This window comes from Leguminivora glycinivorella, chromosome Z, assembly GCF_023078275.1.
Source record: "Leguminivora glycinivorella isolate SPB_JAAS2020 chromosome Z, LegGlyc_1.1, whole genome shotgun sequence".
Lineage (NCBI taxonomy): Eukaryota > Metazoa > Arthropoda > Insecta > Lepidoptera > Tortricidae > Leguminivora > Leguminivora glycinivorella.
In genome coordinates, this window is record NC_062998.1 from 544,488 (window position 1) to 562,142 (window position 17,655).

A 17,655-nucleotide genomic window follows, 5' to 3' on the forward strand; every position below is an offset into this window, starting at 1 on the left:
AAGGTCAGATGGCAGTCGCTTTCATAAAACTAGTGCCTACGCCAAATCTTGGGATTAGTTGTCAAAGCGGACCCCATGCTCCCATGAGCCGTGGCGAATGCTGATGCCGGGATAGCGCAAGGAGGATGATGATTAAAAATCATTCTACTAACTAATAACTAAACTGTGCATTTTTACTTACGTTTACTAAGTTAAATTACCAACTAAATATTCTAAACTAATCAATCAACTAAATAACACTACAAACTCTACAGATTCTAGATAATTTCACAATTACAAATCTGCTTTCTTTTATATTTCATACAATGGTAGCACATGGTACGAACGGTAGTACGAAGTTCCCGCAACAGACATAAACTATATGGACGCGCCTAGGCGATGCTCAGTACAACCATATTGACCAGTATAAATGAACTCCGCGGATAATAAACAATATTCAACAAAATAATAAATTTGACTTAACTGTGGAATGTTATTCCATCTTTTTTATATGTGGAAGTGTTAGAAGACTTGCCACACCACTTTGTGCTGCAAGAGACCATTGTTTGCAACCAAATTTAATTATTTAAGATTTTTTCCCGAGCGGACACGAACACTGTTCGGTGCTACTGATCGGTGTCGCGCGCATTCAAACTTTTATACACCTGATTTGTCGTATGCTTGGTGACCGCGATTCGCCCTGTAAGGGCCGTCTTGTTGTATTCGTCTGTGGTCACGCTACAATGCCTAATAACATTTCGGCCGTCGAAATGGGTAGGGGATTAAATTCCATGGCTGCACCAACCCAATATAAAGTTTCAGTATTAGTGTATAAAAAGTGTCATCTTTGAGACGGAATTCTCTTCTTTGAAAGTTTTATGAAAGTAGTAAATGGTCCTAAATTGCATCTTTGTAGCTCAATATTTTGATAGCTTTTGTATTTACTGAGATAAATCGCAATGCCTGCGGTAAATTAAGGGTCCCCCACATCTAGCGTCTCGCGAACGTCGTCGCCTCTCCAACGCCTGCGCGGCGTCAACGCCGCGCTTCCGCAGCGCCGACGCGACGTTGCGACGCCTCTCGAACGTCGACGTCGCAGTAACGTCCGCGCGGCGTCGACGCCGCGTTAGCGCCGCGCCTCCTCGACGTCAGTGGCAGTAAACCAAAAGTAGCTTATACGTTAGTTCGTATGCCTTAACCAATTTTTTGAAAAGTTATTTCTATAATGTAGGTGCATCAAGGCGACTTGTTTACAGAGGGTCTGTGGCCTGTGTTGTATCAACTACGTTTGACGTATTGCTTCCTTGTCACACTTACGATTCCCAAGTGCGACAAATGTGTCAAAAGGTTCACGGCAGGCCCTCCTCAATGAATGCTCTTGACACGTATCTTTATCTAATCTAGGTAATTATCGGAAAAACTGTCATTTCATAGAAATATTGTAAAAACACTAAACAGAGAATGTGTCGAAGAAACGGGAGCAAAAAGCAATATTTACGCGTCTAGCGACCGCATGATGCAGAAATTTAAGGTTTTTGATGAGTAGATTACGTTTATTTGCCATAATTTGTTAGTTACTAAAAATACCGGGAATCCGGTATTACAATATTAAATACCGGTTTTGAAATCTACCCCAAAAATCCCGAGATACTGGGATCCCGGTATTGTAAGGCCTAGCTGGACGTTGGTCGCCGCTGGCATCGCGGAGGCGCTGCGCGGGCGCGGCGTTGGCGCTGCGACGACGCCGCGCGGACGCCACTGCGACGTCGACGTTCGATAGGCGCCGCAACGTCGCGTCGGCGCTGCGGGAGCGCGGCGTCGACGCCGCGCGGGCGTTGGAGGGGCGACGACGTTCGCGAGACGCTAGATGTGGGGGGACCCTAACGTTGCTTCGTCTTAAAATACTTGTCCATTTTGAAATGGCTCGCACGTATATAATGTAATCACGAGGAAAGCTTACCTCCGCGATGTATCCTATGACCTTGTAGTTGTCGTATGGCACCCAGTCCTGGAACCAGTAGCTCTCGCCGGTGCGCGGCTTACTCGGCTGCGGCACGAAGTTTTCTCTGGGTGCGGCTTCACCGCCAGCAATACTTATCCAAGTCACGATAAAACCGATGTCGTCAAACAATTGTTTGGTGGAGTGACGAGGTGTCACACATGCTTTTACTGAGACCTTCGTCGACCATTTACCAAACCTTAGATGCATGTGAGCGGGTTTGGCTCTGGAAAGAAATATAAATCTGTGTTAGAAAAATAAACCGTCAAATGCGTGTCGGAGCATTATAAAGTCTCCGGTGGAAATAAAACCTTAGAGGTTGATGTATCCCTACATGCGAGTATAAACCATCAGCGTCAGGTGCCACTAGCAGCGGGACAGGGCCCAGGCTGCCGATAGTCAGGGGGCAAACACGGAGGCGTCGGACTATCCGCGCCCCCTCCCAAGGTTACAGCCTCTGCATCAGGCCCTAGATTTAATAATAATCACCTAGCGGCAGGCTGCAATACGCATTTCTAGGCGACGGTTAGGTTTTTGCATCCTTTGCCGGAAACTTTGGGTCTATGGGGTTCGGACTGCGGACACCTTAAAATTATTTCAGCGGCTCAAATATCTTTTAATTAAGTCCACTGGTGACCGTAAGTGCGTTTTCACATTATCCGATCCGATATCGGATGTCGGAAGGATTTCAAAGGCACAGATCAAAGATGGCGGCTTAAATGTATGGGATATCGGCCCTACATCCGATATCGGATCGGATAATGTGAAAACGCACAAAGGCTGATCGTTCCTCGCTCAGCGAAACGCGGTCAGTCTTATGGGCACATCAGGCAGGCAATTATGGTCGCCCGATAAATGATAAAACATAGATGGCCGTCCCTATCGCACTTACTAATAGTGCGATAGGCACGGCCTGATATTTTATCGTCTATCACGCGACCATGCTACCCGTGCAGGTACTGTTACTGGCAGTGACTTGGGAGACATCTGTAGTCCCTCTTAGGTTAATTTAGGTTTAGTTTAGTTTTAATTTGTTCCTCTTACTTTGATATTTAATGGTTGTTTTGAATATACATTTAAGCCATGTTTAATTCCCTAAAGTGTTTATCGTGGTATTGTAAGTCCCTCAATACCATTACAACACTTGTACCATAATGTACTATTACGCGATATGTTTTGTGGCAGAATAATAATAAATATTATAAGAGTTTTGAATGATTCACGGTTATTTTCATTAGACTTATATTGACCGGGATATAGACCGTGATTACCTTTTTGATTTTTGTCGAGCTCCCGATATTTCGACGCAGTTGCATGCATCATGATCACGGAAAACGGTTCACGGTTTTCCGTGATCATGATGCATGCAACTGCGTCGGAAAACAGTTCACGGTTTTCCGTGATCATGATGCATGCAACTGCGTCGAAATATCGAGAGCTCGACAAAAATCAAAAAGGTAATCACGGTCTATATCCCGGTCAATATAAGTCTAATAAATATTATGTTACTTACGCGTAGACACATCTAGCAGCCGTTATGTATATTCTGTGTTGAATCCCAAACGCCGTGCATATCATCGGAATGTTTGTTTTGGCATATTCGTGCCAGTTGGTGTGTATCACCCTCGCCGCCCACGGGTAGAGGTCCGCGTCCTCCACCAGCGTGGCCCCCTGCTGCTGCATCACCGGCATCGGGCAGAAGTCTGCAACACGGTTTCCAAGAGCCATTATATGCCGATAAAACTTTTTTTTTTCAATACTATTATTAAAACCTAAAGATAAAGGAACAGACATTAACAAGAATGCATATATATACCTACTACAACTATAACTATAACTTACAATTAGAAATTGTATTATTCATCAAACGCTAGAAGCGCTGGTGGCCTAGCGGTAAGAGCGTGCGACTTTCATTCCGGAGGTCGCGGGTTCGAACCCCGGCTCGTACCAATGAGTTTTCAGAACTTATGTGCGAAATGTCATTTCATATTTTCCAGTCGCTTTTCGGTGAAGGAAAACATCGTGAGGAAACTAGACTAATTCCAATAAGGCCTAGTTACCCTTCGGGTTGGAAAGGTCAGATGGCAGTCGCTTTCGTAAGAACTTAGTGCCTACGCCAAATCTTGGGATTAGTTGTCAAAGCGGACCCCAGGCTCCCATGAGCCGTGGCCACAGAACACCCCACTAGAAGCCAAATGCAAGCGATATTGTTCGAGACGCAAATCACCAATCCTTGCGGGGTGAGGCGGGCGCGCACGGTGCTGCCATTGGTCGTTTCAAATAATGGCGCGCCTTTATGATTAGCAGTAGGGATGGGAATGGGACATGTCTATTATAGACAATGGTACCGGTACCAGTACTGTGGTGAATTTGTTTTGCAACAAATTATAATATTATAATTAAATTATAATAAGGCCTAGTTACCCTTCGGGTTGGAAGGTCAGATGGCAGTCGCTTTCATAAAACTAGTGCCTACGCCAAATCTTGGTAGTAGTTTCCAAAGCGGACCCCAGGCTCCCATGAGCCGTGGCGAATGCCGATGCCGGGATAACGCAAGGAGGATGATGATTGTGATAGCATCTCAATAAAAATCATTTTAGTAACTAATAACTAAACTGTGCATTTTTACTTACGTTTACTAAGTTAAATTACCAACTAAATATTCTAAACTAATCAATGAACTAAATACCACTACAGACTCTACAGATTCTAGATAATTATTCACTATTACACATCTGCGTTCTTTTATATTTCATAAAATGGTAGCACATGGTACGAACGGCAGTACGAAGTTCCCGCAACAGACATAAACTAGGGTCTATATTAATTCGCATAACTGAATACTCCTAATATGAATTGGCATACCGTTTATTACGCATAACGTTTAATACGCATATCATTATTTCGCATAACAGATTTCGTATAATGCTAATGCGCATAATGTAAATTGTTATAACGATGAATTGGTATAAGTATAATAAGCATAACTTTGTTTCGTAGAATGTTTAAATGGCATACAAGAAAATTATATTTTCACCACACTAACGGGTAACGGCTTACTTTTCTGTTCGAAAACAGATAGGAAAATTGCATTTTATCCTTAAGAGTGCAAAGTAATTTCATACAAATTTTAACTTGATGTCTTAGCTAGCTGATAGAATTTTACCTATAAATGATGATTTTGAATCATAAATATTGAAGTAATCGATGGATTTGATTTAGTTTGATGTTTTATAGCCAGTATTTTGTTCATGTTGGGGTGGTGAAAATTTTGGTTTTCAAACTCGGTGGCAATGTTTAACGTGCCGTACGAAGGTTAATGTGCCTTGAAACCCTCGCAACGCTCAAGATTCCACTTTTTGAACCACTCGCTACGCTCGCGGTTCAATATTGGAATCTTCCGCTTGCTCGTGTATCAGTATTGACACGTGCGATCTTTGAAAATCTGAACGATGAAATAATATTACCTATTTAAATACTATCCATTTTAAATTTCTTTAGTAAGGTACAGTGGGGCAAATCTAGACTAAAAGGCAATTGTAACTAATCCATTTTTTAAATTATTACACTATTTCCATTATTCCATGTACCCACTGAACACGCATACTACATAACTGGTAGACACTCTATTTTCTGAAAAACACTTAGTAATGTATAAATAAAATAAACACTCCTTTACTCAAATAATCTTTTTAATTTAAGATTAGCAAATAAGTTCATAAATGCATGTATGTTTCTTAAAAATAAACAGTTTTTTTTAATAATGCAAACATTGTAAAACATGGAAGAAATTGACCAGTTACATTTGCCCCCCACTCGAGATTTGCCCCGCTGTACCTTACTTACCCCTATTTTTTTCATGCTTAATAAGTGAGACAGTATAAAATTAAACACTCAAAATCGAGCGCTCGAAATTTGAAAATCAGCCCCTGATTGATCCAATCGCTTGCTCCATACAGTTAGTAAGTATGGCAATTCATTTTAGAATAATTAAAGTTATACGAAATAATAGTATGCAAATTTCAATTATTCAGATTCATTGTTATGCGAAATAAGAATTATGCATTTTTAATATTATGCTTATTCAATGTTATGTTATGCCAAATCTGTTATGCGAATTCTAATTATGCGAATTAATGATAGGCGAAATAGAGGGCACCCAGACAAACAGTTAGCAGGCCGCGTAGCCGAATGGCATTTCTACACTGAGAGAAAAAACAACCAGTTTTCATGTTCATTCAACAAGTTTTTTGGTTAAAATAGCGCCTACGTGCTCTTTGGTTCAAACAACAAGTTAGATTTTGTTAAGTGTAACTAGTACATTCTACAAGTTTCATTTTATTTGAACCAATATTTTGAATCAACAAGTCGATTTTATAAAAGCAACATGACTCATATTGTTTTAAACATATGTTTGGCTGATTTAATCAAATATCTTTTAACAAGTTTCACCTTGTTGTTCGAACAAATTCAACTTGTATCATCAACATTGTGATTTATTCCGTTTACTAAAATACTTTTGTTTCAAACGGATAAACCCGCAACAAGTCGAACTTGTTAAATTTACAATGCAAATTTCTCTCAGTGTACGACGCGAAACGAAAACGAAACGCCGCCAATACGCAAGAGTGATAGAGATAGGATATCTACGAGCGTTTCGTTTCGTGAGCGTTTGTGCGTTCGGCTGTGCATGCAAAAACTCATCTACTTATATAAAAACGAAAAACCAGAAAGGGATAAAAAACGAGAGAAGAAACGAGATGGCGCCTTACAAATTTTAAGAACTTTTGGACCACGTTTCTCGGATACAACGCAACTAACGCAAGTATCGTAATAGAAAACTATTTAAATCTATTGTCTAAATATAGGAATAGAAAATGTATATGAAAACTGCCGCTTACGCTGCGTATTTATTTTACAATTAGCTAACGAAAATTTCATAAACTTCACCATTTCAAGACTTCGGCTATCTTCGGGATCCAATCGGCACTTACCCGGTCTTTCGTTTCGCGAGTATTGAAGTTCAAGTAGATGAAAGTTTATTATGTTTTGTGAGTTTGTTATGTTGGTTCACCTGCAGTAGTATAGCTGTTTATTTTGTTCGAAGTGACAGGAAATAAAAGGCCTATTTTGTTCTGTCGTGTCGTTACTGTCAAGTCAAGTGTCAACTGTGGAATAAACATGCCTAAAGCCGAAAATTTATGTGACGAATTTTGGTTTGGCGATGCCTAGAATTGTAAGTAGATAAATCACGTTCACGGTTCTTAACTGAAAAGTGTACCCTAATACAAGTATATTAGGGTACACTCTTCAGTTAAGAACCGTGGGTTAAATAGGGTAAAATAGACATTGAAATTAGGGCATGTAAACAGGTAAATAATTGTATGGGAATTACCGAGACACCGGTAAATAACAAGTTATTTTCATACAAACTATTTACCGATTGCATTCCCTAATTGAAATTGAGGATAATCGTGATTCCACATTGGGTGCAAGGACAGTGAAAGTGTTAGGCCCTGGTTTTCTCTGACCACCCGCCGCCGGCGGCCGGCAACCGACGCAAGTGGGCGACGACGTTCGAACGTATTGTTCGGAAATGTTTGAGGGTGGTTTCTCTGAAACGTCGCCGGCGGCGGGTAGGTCGACGGGCGAAGGTCACACGCCGCACGCGACGGTCAGTATTCGATTTGTAGAATAGCAACGGACGGCGGGTGGCATCTTGATATGGAAAATGAAATGATTTCACTAAAGATAATGATGAATTGTACTTTTGTGAAGTATTTTATATACGATGTAATTTTTTTTTACTGCACTGCAAGTTTTTAAGCACCAAGTTAAAAAATTGCACTTTCTTTTTGCCGGTTTTATACAAATATCGTTTGATTGTCTCTTTTTTTGGATAATATCAATAGGTACTTACGTACCGCCGGTCGCGTGTGACGGGCCAGAGAAACCAGGGCCTTATTAGGATATCGATCACTTGCGCGAGCGAAGCCGCGCGGGCACGTCTAGTAAATAATAATGGACAAAAAGCAAATATTGCTTTTGCTTGGCTTGTTGCTGCGTCAAACATAAAATGAACCGGGGTTTTACACTATTTTAAATTGTGACTGATTGCCAGATTAGGCTGTGTCTGAAAAATAATGAAATGGCGACAAAATGTTCGTATTGTTCCGCTTGTTTTTTAACCGCCGCCTCAAATCTCTCAAGGAAGGGCGGTTCTCAATTCGTTTGTATGTTTTTTTTATGTTTGTTCCACGATATCTCCGTCGTTACTGGACCGATTTTGAAATTTTTTTTTGATTGAATGTATATGCATACAGATATTGGTCCCATTTTTCTCAGAACCCAGTTCTGATGATGGGATCCTGGAGAAATCGAGGGAACTCCTCAAATCTGAAAGGCACACATATGGTAATTTTTTTGTGTTAGGAACAGCATGCATTTATGTACGGAACAGTGACATTTGGTGCAGTGGAACTGCTGATGATGATGGTCAGAACCGAACTCCTCAAATCTGAACGGCACACTTATAGTGACTTTGGTATTTTAATAAGAACAGCATGCACTTACGTCCAGAACAGTGACATCTGGTGCAGTAGAACTGCTGATGAAGATCAGAACGGAACTTCTTAAATCTGAACGGCACACTTATAGTGACTTTGGTATATTTATAAGAATAGCATGCATTTAAGTTCAGAACAGTGACATTTATTTGTTTGTTAAGAATATTGAGTTTTCAAGTCAAATTTTGTCTAGCTTCGATTTCTTATAATCGGATCCATGAGGAATTGAGGAAACTCCTCAAACCTTAACGGTATACGATAATTCATTTGTGTTGCTATCTTATCATCATCGTCCTCCTTGCGTTTGTAGCGTTACGTACTCTTACAATAGTCTTTTGCAAGAGTGCGTAACCGCTGTCCTAGGGGTGAAGAGAATTTGAAAAGTGAAATGAAATGAAAATAAGTTTTTCTACTTGTCGACTGTCAATTAGGACACCACAGACTAAACTATAAGTGCTAACTTTTCAGTGTTGGATACTCTATGGCAGTTCCGACTCAATTATAATAAGCTCATTATAGTTGACTTTAGTTAACTGTAATAATTTCAAAAATAGAACTTCATACAATTTCTATACTAATTTGCGATACCTGGCAAATTTTCCTGCATCTAAAACACATTTTTTTTTATCTGTCGCGTTATCGGCTAATCAGAGACGGTTATTACAAACAATTGGTTGCTAGGTAATTCGATGTTGATACAACGGTGAACGACTCTATTAACATTAATTTTAACTTGCATGAATGATGATATTTCCGTCCATTGATGATGAAGATGATGACTCGTAGAAAAAGTATTGTATACAATAGTGATATAATTAAGCTTTTCACTCTCGTACCGTACTATTAGGCCAGTGCAGCGAGCTTCGTGGCCTAAACATGGTACTCGTCTGAAAAGCTTTGTATTGTATCACGATTGTATAAAATACTAAAATGAGGGGTAGGTAAGTTTATTATACGGCTCTTCAATTGGTGATATGACATGAGGTATGTGAAAATAAGTCAGGTAATTTTCCGAAGTCCCGAAGCAGCGGCTCGCAGCGGGCACGAACACCGAAATAGTGTTCCGAAGCAGTGGCACGCAACGGGTGGGAAGACTCTGAGTAATGGCGTGCAGCGGTTAGGATGACACGGAGCACCAGCGCGCAGCGGCAAGCGTGCGCGGCGCGCAGATCCACGCCTCAGCGCGGTGATGCAGCCTGCGTGTTCGAGCGACCAGCAGCGTTCGCAGGGAGCCCACACGCCCGAGCGCCAGGCACAGCTGGCCTGTCTGCTGGGGGCTCCATACGAACGCTGCTGGTCGTATGGAGCCCCCAGCAGACAGGCCAGCTCACGAGGTCACACGTTCAGGCCGCTTGGAAAGCAGAGATACACGGTCCGCAGCTCGCCGAAAGAGGAGAGGACGTGAAGAGGACGTGAGGGCCGCTTGTATACCTATGTTTGAGAATTTAAGAAACTAAATTTAAAATTTAAAAATTATCGCTAGCCAATTATAAAATATGGTCTAAAACTAATAAACCTACATTAAAAGTATAGATAATTAACTCTTTAGTCAGTTTAAAACTTAGAAAGAATATTGATTGACATGGTGATGTCAATCAATAAATAAATATGTCAAATTAAAATATGAAACTAATTCAATGTTTTTCTGCAAACAAATAGTTAAAAATGAGAGAGAGAGAATATTATTTTTATCGAGAAAGCTTGTAAGACGAGTGTTAACAATTTTTTCCAAAATTTTTAAAAAAACACTGAGTAAGGATATAGGACGGTAATTATTGGGATTTGTTTCAGAGCCGTTTTTGTGAATGGGAGATACCTGGGCCAAATTCAAGCTATCTGGGAAACACCCAGAGATCAAACTCAGATTGCAAATGTACGTTATCGGTTCAATGATAATATCCCTAATTTCTTTGACGAAAAGTGGTTTGACAGAATCTGAGCCTGGAGCACTATCCGATTTAAGATCAGATATAATTTTACAAACTTTTATTGACATCAGTTGGGCTGAGGAACAGGGAGTGGGCTGGTGAATGACTCAATTTTATTTTGGAGGCTAAAGAAGATTCGGTTTCTAATAGCTTATTGAGAATTTCAACAGCCACCTTTTTACCCACCGTCACGAAATGTTGGTTACAAATATTAAGAGACTCTTTCGGAGTGGAAGATAATGTAGTGAGTTTATCAGCGAAGTCATTAGGATTACGAAAATGGCAGAGATTTTTAATGGACTTCCATAATTTTTTTGGATTGTCCCTGGCCTCCATTAATAGTTTCCTCTGATAATCGTTTTTAAGTTTATACAGGAGACTGTCAAAGAAATTCCTATAACGCTTATAAGCAACCTGAAGGCTTATATCGTTTGGAGCAGCTCGAGCTTTACTGTGCAGCTTATCCCTGTGCCTCACAGTGGCGGGGCGTGAAAATTTTCGTTGGTAAAGCCGGAGGGGTTTTTGGAATCTGTTTTGTATGGACTTCTACAGATACTAGAGAATTTTAGGGAACCCGTTGGGAATCGAGTTGTATCGACGCTCCGCCACTGGTGCCTCATAAACCTGATTAAACCAGGAGTGATCCAAGGCTTTAGATTGAATTGAGAGCGGCTCAATTTCACCCGACTGGTATTATTATTTAGAGTTACAGCAATGACTTGGTCGAAGTGTGAAAGCGCCTCGTTCACATTTACAGATTTCATTACCTTGGACCAATCCGCCGAACGCAACTCCAATGCTGCCGCTGCAAAATCAGTCTTTGTTCGCCAACGTGACCGTTGGGTGGTTATTTTATCAGGATACGAAACTGAAGCCATGCCGATATCATGATCTGTGATAGAACACTGACAAACCGCACCAAGTGTACGCGATTTAGATTTTATAAAGATATGGTCTAAACACGAGTTATCTCTTGTTGGAATAGTAATATCAGGAAGAAACTCATGCATAGCCATTAAGTGCAGATAGTCAGTGGATAGATTATTTAAAGAATCGGTAATGTCGATATTTATGTCGCCGACCACCAACACGTTTTTAAACCCTTTGGCATCACCTAGCACCACATCAAGAGAGTAAAGGAATGGTTGTATGTTGTGGAAGGACGGGGAACGGTAAATTGCAAAAAATCTGAATTGATCAGAAATAGAGACCGAGAGGCAATTGGCGTCATCAACACATGGTTCCGAAACCACGGCATTAAGATGTTCCCTTACATATTTTACTACATCTCCGCTTTTATTGATATACTTGGTCGTGTCGTGTGATAGGAATTATAACCTGGAAGGCGATTGATCACTGAGTGCTCATTTAGCCAACATTCCGTGAGTATGATAACCTCAAAAACTGTGTTTGTTCGTTTTAGTGCTACTTCGACTGCGTCAAAGTTTCGTTGAAGACTTCTAATGTTGAGGGTCATACATTTAAGAGAGCCGTCATTTGCAAAATATGACTCAATATCTTCCAAAGATCCAAGTCTTTGACAGTTTATGGCAACAGCTAGATCTATATCAGCGCTTATTTCATGTGTTGCTATAGCTGTTTAAATATATAAGAAAATATAAAACTTCAAGACCAGGCCATAACGATAGTGATTCTGTAGTGTGGTTCACCTTTGGAGTCGGTATACTTTCTCCATATAAACTTTTATTTGTTGCATGGGTATGTGAGGGAGTGTGCGAGTACGAAAAGGTGCGTGGATAGTGTGTGTAAATGGTTGATGCGTTAAAGTTTATACAAATTAATAAGTAATATCTAACTAGGTTAAAGCTAAATGATTCTAAAAACAACACCAAACGGTAACAAAGACTATCAACTAATATTGACACGAAAAGTCCCATTTGCCGAGGTGTCACTCGCCGCAGGTAGATCGCAAGGTACATCATCGCTATCAGGAACCTCAGAATCTGGTGGAATGCAATTAGAGGGGCGTGAGTCATGATCCGGTATTTTATCAAGATCTGCAGGTCCTCGTATCTCGATGGCAGGACCGCCTTCTCTCTTGCGCATAAAGATGCGTCCTTTTGAGGTCCAGCAGTATTTGTAGCCCTGTGCTGTCTTTTGCTGTCTAGCCTGACGAAATAAGTGCCTGTTTTCTTTCGTAAGCCTCTCATTGAAGTATAATTTATTACTACGGCCCTCTACTTCTAAGTCTGCAGAAGTAATATTTCGCCTGGACTTAGCCGCTTTAAGAAAATCTTGGCGTTTCATGTGTCGTACAAAGCGGAGGACGACCGGCCGTGGCAGAGAAGACTCCAAGTTCTGGGTGGCAGCGCCTCGGCGGGGTCCGACGCGCGCTATGTCATCCACGTCCAATTCTGTCAGCTCGATTCCGATTTTAGAGGCTGCCACACTTACTATATGAAATAGATTTTCATGCGCATGCTCATTAATACCTTGGATTTCAATTTCATTCTGCACCATGTTTTGCGCCTGAGTGTTAATTTGCTCCTCTAGTAGGGTGACTTTCTGACGAAGTAGAGAGTTCTCTAGCTCCTTATCTTCCAGAGCCTGAATTCGAACATTTGAGCTGGCGAGCCTGGCGTCGTATTCATCTAAGCGGGCTACACAGGTTTCCACAGAGTTTGATAAGCTACTAAGTGATTTCTTTACCTCTGCTATGTCGTCGCGTAACAACTTGATCTCTCTGGTGAGTCCCGCTAGCGCGTCATTGTCGCGGGAGGGCGCCAGATCCTGTGATCGCTTTTCCGACTCGCGATTCTGCGGACGCAGGCTCACTTTCGACGTGTCTATGGCGACGATATTAAATCGAACCGGTGTGTTGGAGTTGTCGGTTTTAGGTACTTTGCTTTGGCAACTTGGGCATATCCAGCTGCTAATCGCACTCTTAGATGAACTGCGGTAGTCTTTACATACACATTCTGGATGGTAGTTGTCCTTGCATACAGAGCAAGTCAACTTTTGTGGGGATGTTATAGCTTTAGGACAGCCGGCACAATTAATTGCCATTTTAATGTTTATTTGTCAAAGCAAGTTAGAGAAAAGTAGAAAATATGGGTATAATTACGCGTAGATCCAAGAACCCGTTGTGCGAGACGCTGGCCGCCCGTGTCTTCGCCGTAAGCGAGGGGTCTTGCTGTAGGACGGCGTTCCGAAGCGTCCAGCGTAACTAGACGCCAGAGGTCTGGGTAAACGCCGTAAGGAAGGGGTCTTAGTATACTGGATTTGCGCTGCGCACTGCGTGGACACGTCTTATCTCGGTGGAGACTAGCTCCGCACTCACTTGATTTTAATATTCACTTCTGGTAGGATTTTTGTTCAGTTAATATTATGTTTTATGCCTAACTTGACATTGCATGAAATATTTCTATATTATATTATAATGCACCGAAACCAGAGTTACCGCCAGGGCTCAGCTACAGCGCTGTCTTGGCTATTGCGCACCCAAGTCCTCGTCAAGACAAGTCCGATGACGCAAACAGCGTTTGCCTATGTTACACCAAACCCGAATTCCCCTAGGTACAGCCAGGTTTCAGCATCAGCTCTATCTTGGGTACAGGCTACAGCACACCCAAATACTCATTAAGACAAGTCCAATGACGAAAACAGCGTTTGCCTGTGTTACACTAAACCCGGGTTCCCCTAGGTGCAAACAGAGTTCAGCATCAGCTACACTTCGGGTACTGCTCACTCGAGTACTCATCAAGACAAGTCCGATGACGAAAACAGCGTTTGCCTGAGTTACACTAAACCCGAGTTCCCCTAGGTGCAGCCAGGGTTCAGCATCAGCTGGATTTCGGGTACTGCTCACTCGAGTACTCATCAAGACAAGTCCGATGACGAAAACAGCGTTTGCCTGTGTTACACTAAACCCGAGTTCCCCTAGGTGCAGCTAGGGTTCAGCATCAACTGGACTTCGGGTACTGCTCACTCGAGTACTGATCAAGACAAGTCCGATGACGAAAACAGCGTTTGCCTGTATTACACTAAACCCGAGTTCCCCTAGGTGCAGCCAGGGTCAGCAGCATCAGGTATACTTCGGGTACTCATCAAGACAACTCCGATAAAAACAACCGGGCAAGAGCGTGTCGGGCCACGCTCAGTGTAGGGTTCCGAAGTTTTCCATATTTTTCTCAAAAACTACTGAACCTATCAAGTTCAAAACAATTTTCCTAGAAAGTCTTTACAAAGTTCTACTTTTGTGATTTTTTTCATATTTTTTAAACTTATGGTTCAAAAGTTAGAGGGGGGGGGACGCACTTTTTTTCCTTTAGGAGCGATTATTTCCGAAAATATTATCAAAAAACAATCTTAACACTTTCGAAACCGGGCTCTACGCGGCGCTACGACATTTTCGCTACATACGGGTTTCCCCATGTAATCGGCTACGCTTCTACGAGCGGTGTGCCCGACAGTCGGGTTCTTGGTAGCGAAAGTGTTAATAAACCCTTATTCATTTTTAAATACCTATCCAACAATATATCACACGTTGGGGTTGGAATGAAAAAAAAATATCAGCCCCCACTTTACATGTAGGGGGGGTACCCTAATAAAACATTTTTTTCCATTTTTAGGGTTCCGTAGTCAACTAGGAACCCTTATAGTTTCGCCATGTCTGTCTGTCCGTCCGTCCGTCCGTCCGCGGATAATCTCAGTAACGGTTAGCACTAGAAAGCTGAAATTTGGTACCAATATGTATATCAATCACGCCAACAAAGTGCAAAAATAAAAAATGGAAAAACATGTTTTTTTAGGGTACCCCCCCTACATGTAAAGTGGGGGCTGATATTTTTTTTCATTCTAACCCCAACGTGTGATATATTGTTGGATAGGTATTTCAAAATTAATAAGGGTTTACTAAGATCGTTTTTTGATAATATTAATATTTTCGGAAATAATCGCTCCTAAAGGAAAAAAAGTGCGTCCCCCCCCCCTCTAACTTTTGAACCATATGTTTAAAAAATATGAAAAAAATCACAAATGTAGAACTTTATAAAGACTTTCTAGGAAAATTATTTTGAACTTGATAGGTTGAGTAGTTTTTGAGAAAAATACGGAAAACTACGGAACCCTACACTGAGCGTGGCCCGACACGCTCTTGGCCGGTTTTTTTAAAAGATTTTATTCTACTTCACTTGTTAGTATGTTAGTGTCCATCAAAACGTAGAAGCTAAATTTGGCCCACTTCCCGATTTCTGATTAAGCTGAAACTTGGCACACATATCAAAACCCGATGACAATGCAATATTATGGTAACTTGAAGCTGATCTGATGATGGAGACTGGAGATGCTTATGAGTACTCTGTGATAAAATAGCGTAAACTTACTATGTTTGGGGTTTTTAGAAAGGTCTTGATGAGTATTAGTTGCTCGTGGAAAAAAAGTACAGTCAGCGATAAAATGAATCAACCACTACCCGATTCCGAAACAAAACTTTAGATCTAAGTTTGACCAACTTCCCGAATTCAAATTGAGCTGAAGCTTTGCATACATAATTATGTATGTTGGATGTCAATGAATTGTTATGATAAGTACAGTCGGCTGTATAAATAACTGACCATTTCTATTTAACCGGTTTCGATAAAATTTGATATGAGTGTAATTACTATGTCATTTGAATAGTCGTGACAAGCACTCTTGTGCTACATGGCAGCCAGGGTCTCAAGATGGAGTCGGAAGGTGGCTATAAGAACTCCTAAATTAAACAAGATAAAACCGTCGAGTTTGGACTCGTTGGAATAGTCTTGACAAGCACTCTTGTGCTACATGACAGCCAGGGTTTCAAGATGGAGTCGGAGGTGGAAGGGAACTACTGAACTAAACAAGATAAAACCGTTGTTTTGGGATTCGTTTGATAATCTTGTCAAGCACTATTGTGCTACATGTAGCTGTCATGAGAGCCAGTGTCTCAAAATAGAGTCTGCTGAAGGTGCCATCATACTTAAAAAGTCGGGCGAAGCCCGACGCACGCGGTTCTAAACCGGGCGCCGAAGGCGCTCTCATACTTAGAGTTGGGCGAAGCCCGACGCACGCGGTTCTAAACCGGGCGCCGAAGGCGCCCCCATACTTAAAGAGTTGGGCGAAGCCCGACGCACGCGGTCCTAAACCGGGCACCGAAGGCGCTCTCATACTTAAAGAGTCGGGCGAAGCCCGACGCACGCGGTCCTAAACCGGGCGCCAAAGGCGGGCCTCATACTTAAAGAGTCGGGTGAAGCCCGATGCACGCGGTCCTAAATCGGGCGACGAAGGCGCCCTCGTAATAAACTTAAGAGTCGAGCGAAGCTCGACCTTTACTGTCTAGAGCCGGGCTCCGAAAGCGACTTCATGGTTAAAGAGTCAGGCGAAGCCCGACGTACGCAATTACAAGACGGAAGCCGAGCCGAAAGATTTCTCATACTAAAAGAGACAAGCAAAGCCCAACCTCCGGTCAAAAGCTGGGCGCCAAAGGCACTCTCATACTAAAGAGAAAAATCAAGAATTATGAAAAAAAAATTCGCGCTCGCTTCGCTCGCGATCCTTTTCATTCTAGTGTGCTGTAAATAGCTTCTTATATCAGATCGCTCAAAGAGTGTAAACATTTTCGTAATCGCTTCGGTCTTATCGTTCAGATTACGTGATAACGATACGATATAACGCGTATGTCCGCAGCAAGTTGGAAACGAATGCTGCCGTTTGGAACCCTCATGAACACCAATATACGCTTCAATTGGAAAAGGTGCAGAAGTCATTTGTGCGACATTTGTACCACAAAGTACAGTCGAGGTCAAAAATACCTTTACAGTTGAGTGTTACAAAAATACCTTTACATTTAAATAATTTTACACACTGCATGACAAAAATATGCTTCCAACACACATGACAGATTCATCTTTTCACTTATCGCACCAAAGTTCAGTTTACAATCTGTCTTCCATAGAAACATTGTCACAAATTGCGACATAATAGGTTTACATTGCATGTTACAGAATAAGATTTCATGTGAATGTGCCGTAAATATGTTTACATTTGCAGTAACATTATAAACTTTGCGTTGTTGCTTACTTTGCTTACTTACGTTTACTTACACCTATTGCTACATAAATATCTTTATAGATTTCATTGGGATTTGATTCTTAATTTGAATAATGACAATCACCGAAAACAGTACCATACTGTCAAATAACCT

The 17,655-nt window shown here is 41.5% G+C and overlaps 1 protein-coding gene across 1 annotated transcript in view; it reads right to left on the minus strand.

Moving 5' to 3' along the window:
* The window catches only part of LOC125240763, a 143,677-nt gene that overhangs the window by 117,592 nt on the left and 8,430 nt on the right, over window positions 1–17,655 (minus strand). Inside the window, exons 2-3 of the mRNA XM_048148827.1 lie at window positions 3,492–3,681; window positions 1,940–2,204 (exon numbers count right to left, since the gene is read on the minus strand). Of these exons, the coding sequence (XP_048004784.1) occupies window positions 1,940–2,204; window positions 3,492–3,681 (455 nt within the window). The remainder of the gene's footprint in view (window positions 1–1,939; window positions 2,205–3,491; window positions 3,682–17,655) is intronic.